Source organism: Boleophthalmus pectinirostris, unplaced genomic scaffold (assembly GCF_026225935.1).
Source record: "Boleophthalmus pectinirostris isolate CB_2022bp ecotype Guang Dong unplaced genomic scaffold, ASM2622593v1 HiC_scaffold_9, whole genome shotgun sequence".
NCBI lineage: Eukaryota > Metazoa > Chordata > Actinopteri > Gobiiformes > Gobiidae > Boleophthalmus > Boleophthalmus pectinirostris.
This window is the reverse complement of record NW_026571541.1, coordinates 3,782,153-3,790,954: the sequence shown is the minus strand read 5'-3', so window position 1 is coordinate 3,790,954 and position 8,802 is coordinate 3,782,153. Positions and strand designations below refer to the sequence as shown.

The 8,802-nt window shown below is 40.4% G+C and overlaps 1 protein-coding gene across 1 annotated transcript in view; it reads right to left on the bottom strand.

Annotated features, from left to right (window-relative positions):
- Positions 1-238: 238 nt before the first annotated feature.
- timm50 (translocase of inner mitochondrial membrane 50 homolog (S. cerevisiae)) overlaps positions 239-8,802 on the bottom strand; it is a 73,374-nt gene continuing 64,810 nt past the window's right edge. Inside the window, exons 8-11 of the mRNA XM_020920489.2 lie at positions 8,515-8,613; positions 5,525-5,681; positions 3,826-3,932; positions 239-2,025 (exon numbers count right to left, since the gene is read on the bottom strand). Of these exons, the coding sequence (XP_020776148.2) occupies positions 1,927-2,025; positions 3,826-3,932; positions 5,525-5,681; positions 8,515-8,613 (462 nt within the window). The 3' untranslated portion in view covers positions 239-1,926. The remainder of the gene's footprint in view (positions 2,026-3,825; positions 3,933-5,524; positions 5,682-8,514; positions 8,614-8,802) is intronic.

Sequence of the window (8,802 nt, the reverse complement as noted above, 5' to 3'; positions counted from 1 at the left end):
ATGGGGGGGCTTTCTTTTTTGTATTTGTTGTGGAGTTGTGGGTGTTGCTTTATGTTTTTGTCTTTGTTTTATGTTGAATATTGTAATTGTTAAATGTTAATTGTTGTTTTATTTTCTAATTGTTATATTCTGTTGTCCTTAATAATAAAAAAAATATATATATATATAAATATATAGAATCAACAAGTGAAGCTCTAAATGTGACCAGAGAGAAATGTGATTTTATTCAAAATGAAGGCTGACCAATGAATGTCTCACACGTGTCACTGAAAGTAAACACATGGACATGTCTCTGTAAACACCATGCACACACGACTCTGGACTGATGCACACTTCACACAGATCTGACATTACTGTGTTCAGAATCACATGTTCAACTTTAAACTGAATATCTGAACTGTGATCAAATCGATCTCAGATGAACCTGCTCGTCTCTGTGGAGAGGTTATCGCTTTGTGGCATTAAACAGAGTCAAGCACCTGCTCGTCTCTATATGGAGATGAACACCACCAAGTTACAGGTCAGATCTGTGGTGAGGCAACTGTGCTCATGAATGTCTGCTTTTCTAGTAATGAAACACTTGTAACTGAACAGCTGCAAGGCAGATCAGTTTAATGCCTCACTGCGGAATCTTGTGTCAGAACTGAGCATGAACAAACTGGTGCGACACAGGGAGGACACGGACATTTCACTCACAACTACCTTGTTTATGAGGGAATTCAACTCGTAACCTTGTAGTGGTGGCGCCCAAGTCTAAACCAGTAGAACGCTGAGGATTAGGACGAGGGATGGGCATTCGATTAAATGTTCTTAATCAATCATCAGGAGAATTAACGATCGATTATCGATTAATCATTAACGTTTTTATATTAAAATTATCATCATTATTATTACTATCTGCACTACTAAATTCAACTTTATGACATATAAACTGTAACCACTCTAGAGCCACATCAGCCCGTTTGACAATAGAATGTGTTTAATGCAGCTTTGTGCAACTCTCACAGAAACAAAACTTGCTCTTGTGCACTGATGCGACATGACTCAGTGGAATACAGGTTAGTGTGACCATATTTGTGTTTGTCAAAACCAGGACACCGTACGGGGGGTGGGAGGTGGGGACTCGTCATCGACATTGGGCGACTCTCACCTGGCAAAACTTTTTCATGTTTTCGTGTCCTGAATTTTTTCACACTGGTCACCGAAACATATGTGCTGCTTTGTACACTGTGCACATGGCCTCACACTTGTCACGACTGGAACAGAAAGTGTGGAATTTCTTGTACATGTCATCGTTAAATACACAGTTGCATTTCGGTACTTTGCAGACTGACCCACTGTTTGTGTCTCGCTCCTTCTGAGTGTAGAGACACATGTACACACCCGTTTGTCCCCGGACACGGACGTTTGGTCACCCTACGCTACACACAGCAACCTACATTCGGTTTGTCGATTAAAAATGAATGTAATCGATGAAATTCTTAATGATCAATTATCGATTAATCGACTAATCATGCCCATCCCTAATTAGGAGCACGATGCACCATCACAAACACAATCCATTAGAAGCTTTTTGGTTGGACGCCTTCACACAAACCTTTATTACATGAACCAGATTCAACAACACACTTCATTTTTCATCTAGTCTCTTGAACGAAGCGCAGCGTTTTCAGTTTGAGTTTCTCCAGTTCAAACGCCGCTGCCGTCCTTTCTTTATTTCAGTACAAAACAACTGTTCTTTTTCATCCAATCAGCAGCTCCGAGGCGACCGAAAGGGGAGGAGTGACCCCGGCCTCAAGGCTCTGAGTGGTCCGTGGAGCAGTCCGTCGTCGTCTCGTTTGGCTCTTTTCAGTGATTGGCCGGCGTGGCTGCTGCTCTGCCCGGATACCGCATCCTGATTGGTGGACGAGTAGGGAGCGGACGGGATCACTGTTGTTTTGAACGCCAAAACCGAGACGTGATGGAGCCTAGAGAGAGACCCTGTTTTTTCTGCTGAGAGATTTCTGAGAGACGCTGCTCCTCCTCCTGGAAACATACAAAAACATAAATGATCAATATTAAGTTTGACATTTATAATTGTGAAACTGAAAATATATGGTCGAAAAGCTCCTATATTACGCAAAACGGCCTCTTGTGAGCTTTAAGACATGTTGGAATATTGTTACTTCCTCATAAACAGACCTGGAGTTGTGCCTTCATACTCCACGTTTAAATTTGGATTCAATATACAGTTATTTTGCGGACTATAAGTTGCACTTTTTTTCATAGTTTGGGTGTTTTCTGCGAATTATACTCCAGTGTGACATATATATTAAAGTTTTCAGACTGACAGCTGAGAGAGGCTCTAGTCTTGTGTGTCTGTATCTATTACTCCTGTACCACTGTCACTTCACTCTACTGCACGTCTCCTGTAGAAAAAGCCCCTGTTCTGCTGCAAATAGTGAAATATTCAGCCAAAAATGGTAATCGAGCAGAGAGAGAAAGTTTGGAGCGAGTGAAAACCTGTGAGGGACTGGGGAAAAGCGAACATGAAGAACACAGCTTCACGGTAAGAGGGCGGGTGCACCATGTAACTATCTTGCCACAGTTGTGCCTTTTTGTTTATGTTTTCCCCAGTCCAGCTCTGTTTCCCTGTCTGTTCTGCTCCTCTTTTTGCTGCCTCCCTCCTTTTCCTGCAGCTGACTCTTATTCACTAATCATCCCAGGGTAGTCTACATATACTCCTGCTCATTCAGTCTTTGCCAGACCAGTGAAGACATACTCTCTAGCTCTCTGAAACGCTGATCTTGTATTTGGTTGTTTGCATTTTGTGCATTCTGATTTATTCATTTATAGTATCTGTTTAAGTTTTATTCCAGCAGTATTTTCCCAGCTTTTGGAAGAGATTTTAGTTCACATTAAATAAATCATATATTCCTTTGTAGTTCCTTTTCAGTCTGATTTGCCATATTAAACATTACGTGTCAAGGACACTTTCTGTTATTGATTTAAGCCTTTGTTTGCCTGCATGCTTGTGTTGCATTTGAGTTCAAGTGACCTGCGTGATATTTCCTGAAGTCACTGTGGATGAATCGACAAAGCCTGGACTTCAGTGACACCGAAACCATCTTGTCGAGATTCAGAAAGGCCAGAATAATTCTAACTGGAACTGACGCTGAGTCTGACGACAGCGACACAGAAGAGGAAGTGACGCTTTGTTTACCTCATGGATCTATGGTTTATCTCCGGAGGTCGCGCAGAAGTGACACCGAGGACGAAGAATTCAATGGATTTAGTGATTTGGAGTGAGATCATGAGTTTGGTAAACTTATGTTCTGTTGTTTACGTGACAAATTATCTGAAGAGCTGTGAATATGTTACATTAACATAATAACAACACCAATTCAGTCTGTTGTTCTCTCTTCTATTGTTATTACTAGAACTTGCCTTTCAAGATGAAATGTCGCTTCCTGGTCTCTGATTTTATAGAATAAATTTCCCCAAAAAGTGCGACTTATGTTTTTTTTCTTTATTATGCATTTTTTGGCTGGTGCGACTTAAACTCCGAAGTGATTTATAGTCTGGAAAATATAGCAATGATCATGTCGACTGATATTGTCATTGCAAATTAAAAATCCTCTCTTAAAGCTCCCATGTGGTCTTCTACTAGTTAAAATAAAACCCCAGATCGTTCTAGAACTGTGATACTGTTGATACTTTTGATTGAATATATGTGATGAACGAGCCTGGTGGGGTATTTATTACTAATTATATTGAAAATGATTAGAAGTGAAGTAGATTTGCCGTGAGCAGAGGAGCAGAGGAAGTGGCGTTGTCCTTTCAGACCTGGGCCAGTTGAGCTTGTCGTCGTTTAAAGGCGTCGATGGGGTCCTCCTCCAGAGCGTAGTTCTCCAGCACCGAGCGCACGTCCTCCACCCCGCTCAGAGCGATGGCTGCAAACACAAAACTCTACTGTTAACAAGCCACCGCGGCCACAAACTAAGAAAAATGACTACTACTACTACTACTACTACTACTACTACTACTACTACTACTACTACTACTACTACTACTACTACTACTACTACTACTACTACTACTACTACTACTACTACTACTACTACTACTACTACTACTATTAGCATTACTAGTACTGTAGGAGGCTGAAGCTGAACACTTATTTTGCCTAACCCCCCTCTAAACACAACAACTACACAACTACTACAACTACTAAAAGTACAACACCTATTGCAACAACTACTACAAATACTACTACAACTATTTCAACAGCTACAACAACTACAACAACTACAACTACTACAACAATTATTACAACAACTACAACTACTACAGCAACTAAAAGTACAACACCTATTGCAACAACTACTACAAATACTACTACAACAATTATTACAACAGCTACAACTACTAAAACAACTATAACTACTACAACTACTACAACAACTACAACTATTACAACTACAACTATTACAACTACAACTAATACAAATACTACTACAACAACTATTACAACTGCTACAACTACTAAAACAACTATAACTACTATAGCAACAACTACAAATACTACAACAATTATTACAACAACTACAACTACAACAACTACAGCTACAACTACTACAACTACTACAACTACTACAGCTACAACTACTACAACAACTACAGCTATTGCAACTACTAAAAGTACAACACCTATTGCAACAACTACTATAACTACTACTACAACTATAATTACTACTACTGCAACTACTACAAGTATTACAACAACTATAACTACTATAGCAACAACTACAACTATTAAAACAACTACTACAACTATTATAACAGCTACAACAACTACAACAACTACTACAAGTATTACAACAACTATAATTACAACAACTACAACTATTACAACTACACAACTACACACTACTACAACTACACAACTACAACAACTACTACAAGTATTACAACAACTATAATTACTACAACTATTACAACAACTACAACTACTACAACAACTATAACTACTACAGCTACTTCAACAACTATAACTACTATAGCAACAACTACTACAACTATTATTACAACTACAACTACTACAACTATTACATCTACTATAACTGCAACTATTACAACAACTACAACAACTACTACAACTACTACAATTATTACAACAATTACAACTACTACAACTACGACACCTAATTCAATAACTACAACTACTACAAAAACTACAACTATTACAACAAATACAACTATTACATGTACTACAACAACTACAGCTGCAACTACTACCACAACTATAATTACTACAACTATTACAATTACAACTACTACAACTATTACAACAACTCCAGCAACTATTACAACAACTCTAACTATTATAGCAATTACAACTACCATAACTACTACAACAACTACAGCCATCAGCGATGACAAGACTTGTAGCAGGCTAATGTAGAGTTGTGTTCCTCCTACTGCAGCTCCAGATTCTGAGCAGTTCCCTGTCCACACAGCTCTGATCATTCACGGCGTGTCTTACTCTTGAGGAAGTTGGCGAGGTCGTATAGCGTTCGGTCGTCTGAGTTTCCGTCCCACTTCTTCAGGGCCATTCCGTTAAAAGGCTGCAGACTGAAGGCCTCGCGCTTACAGTCCACCACGATCACTCTGCTGGTGTCGCGGTTTAGACACGACACATCCTGCACAAAAAAACACAAACTGAATATTTACAAACAGGAATTAGATAAAGTTTAAAATGTCCTATCTTACGCAAAAGTGACTCTCGTGAGCTTTTAGACCATGTTAGAATGCTGTAACCTCACCAAAAACAGACCTGGAGTTGTGATTTGTTTTGTTTCATTCACATGTTTGAGCAATCCTTTATTATAAGTCCGTTTTTCAAGTTAAAGTTTTCAAGTTAAAAGGAGCTGTTAACTTGAAAACTAGGTTAGGTAACATTCTAACAATGCTTAAAGCTCTCAGGAGTCAATTTAGAATAATATAGGCCCTTTAAGTACACATTTTGGTCTCCTCTCTGACCCATGTGACCCGGAGCTCCTCAGTCTGAGTGGTGGCCTGCATTTGGATGGGATCAGACATCTTAAGTTTCCTCCACAGAGCAAAGACAACAGTGGGATTAACCTCTGTGTGGAAAGGGGACTGCCTAGACCCCAGAGCCCAGAGCCCAGAGTTCAAAGCCCAGGGCCTGCTGTCAGAGCTACCAGCAAGAGCCCAATCACAGTAAATACTGATGTGTTTTATCAGAGGAAGAAGGACATTCAAAATACAGGGACTAGAGCAGGGGTGTCAAACTCATTTTGGTCCGGGGGCCGTATCCAACCTACTTTGATCCCAAAGGGGCCGGATCAGAAAACTCATGACATATAAACTCAAAAATAGCAATAAGTTCAAATATTTGTGCAGAGAAACACAAATTTATTACAGAAATCTTTTTTAATTGATGAACTCTTTCTTTTACAAAATATTATAATATTAAGAACAACCAGAAACTTTAAGAAAAATACAATTTCAACACAATGTTTTAACATGAACTTGTCTGCAAACAGGAATAAGTCAATTTTTATTGTTAAATCCTGCACTCGGCTCCACTTTTCTCATGTTGGACATTTTTCTGATGAGGGTGTCACGGTCAACAGTCAAAACGATCGTCCTTTAAGAGCGTTTGGAAAGAGACAAGTCTTCATTTGTGCTGCTCTGGTGGGAGGGGCCACGTACAGAGACACTGGAGACGCCGCTCTGCTAAGCAACGCAGAAAATTACCAATATTTAAATAGAAAATATAATTAAAATATTTTAGAAGAAAATCAACCAAGGGCCAGATTAAAGGTCTTGGAGGGCCGGATCCGGCCCCCGGGCCTTATGTTTGACACCTGTGGACTAGAGCAAACATCGTCATTATAGGGTTAGGTTTAGTCCAGGTCTAGTCCAGGTCTAGTCCAGGTCTAGTCCAGGTCTAGTCCAGGTCTAGTCCAGGTTTAGTCCAGGTTTAGTCCAGGTTTAGTGCAGGTTTAGTGCAGGTTTAGTGCAGGTTTAGTGCAGGTTTAGTCCAGGTCAGTTTAGTCCAGGTTAGTCCAGTTAGTCCAGGTTAGTCCAGGTTTAGTCCAGTTTAGTCCAGGTTTAGTGCAGGTTTAGTCCAGGTTTAGTGCAGGTTTAGTCAGGTTTAGTCCAGTAGTTTAGTGCAGTTCAGTCCAGTCAGGTTCAGTCCAGGTTCAGTCCAGGTTCAGTCCAGGTTCAGTCAGGTTCAGGTTTAGTGCAGGTTCCAGGTTCAGTCCAGGTTCAGGTTTCCAGTTGTCAGGTTTAGTTGCAGGTTTAGGCAGGTTTAGTCCTAGTTTAGTCCTAGTTTAGTCCAGATTTAGTGCAGGTTTAGTGCAGGTTCAGTCCAGGTTTAGTCCAGGTATAGTCCAGGTTTAGTCCAGGTATAGTCCAGGTTTAGTTGTTAAAAGTGGTTGTACCCAACGTCTTTCCATGTAATTGACCAACAGTTGTTGTAACCCAGCACAGAAATGTGATAAATGACGCAAGCGGCTCTTGAGGTAAAAATGAGAGCTCTGTGTCCCGTCTGCATCTAATTATAAAGCCATTTAATCTTAAAGAATCAGGACATGAGCTGTTAACATGATAATCATTTTTTAAATAAGTTTGTTAGCGTTATTGCAACGACCAGTCTCCACTCTAGCCTCTGAAAGTTGTAAAAACAGTTTATGAATTTATAGTGGTAAATAAATCGGAATGCTGGGAATTCGTTTCTCATTGTGTTTTGGTTAATATTTGACATCAGTAGGAGTGTTTTTATTTGCTTTGCTCTTTCCATTCATTGGAGTTTGTGTGATTAATCTCTTAAAGCAGGCTGAAAAAGCACACGGCTCGTGTTAATTGAAATCCCAGTATTTTCCTGATAGCTCTAACTTTCTCTGCACATATGGAGCGGAGGCACTCTCTCCGGACATATGCCCGTCTGCTCTCTGCTTGTGTCTTGAGAATGGGAAGTAGGTTAAGACCCCCCTCCCTCCCCCTCCCCTTTCTCCCAAATACAAACTGAACAGTGAAGTGATTGACGGGAGGGAGGGGGGAAGGGGGCGGGACATAGTAATGAGGGCGACCAATCAATGAAGCAGAAGGCCGGACAGCAGGGTGCCCACTCTGCCATTTTATGTAAAAGGATTAAAAGGGGTGATTCTGTATTTTGTAAATCTCAAGTCTGGTTTAGTCTCGGTTTAGATAATACAGATCTTGGTCATTCTAGTCTAGGCCTGGTCAAGACCTGGTTCTTCCATGGTTAGTCCCTGCTTCAGTCCTGTTTCAATCCCACTTCAGTCCCCCTTCAGTCCCGCGTTAGATAATATAGACCTTGCTTAATTCTAGTCTAGGCCTGGTCTAGCCAAGACCTGGTTCTTTCACAGATAGTCCTTCCCCATTGTGTACACAGGAAGTACACTGAAGTACACTAGAGTAGAACAGTACTTGAAGTTGCTGTGTCATTGTGTATTGAAGTACACAGGAGTAGTACAGTACCTTGACGTGGTGCCCGTCCATGTACCGCGTGGCGTCTCTGAAAAGGCGGTACATGACGAAGCCTTGAGGGTCTATGCTGTCAATCAAAGGATACGCCGTCTGAGGGAAATAAAAAAACAAAAACAAAACACACACATTACGAAGTTTATACAGATCCTGGTTCTAGTCCCTGGGTCTAAGTTCTAATTCAAGTCAATGGTTCAGTCCCTGGTCCAGTCCCAGGTCAATTTTTTTTTCGAAATATCTTTTGAGGTAAATAAATACAAGTTAAGTGACATTTCTTTAAAC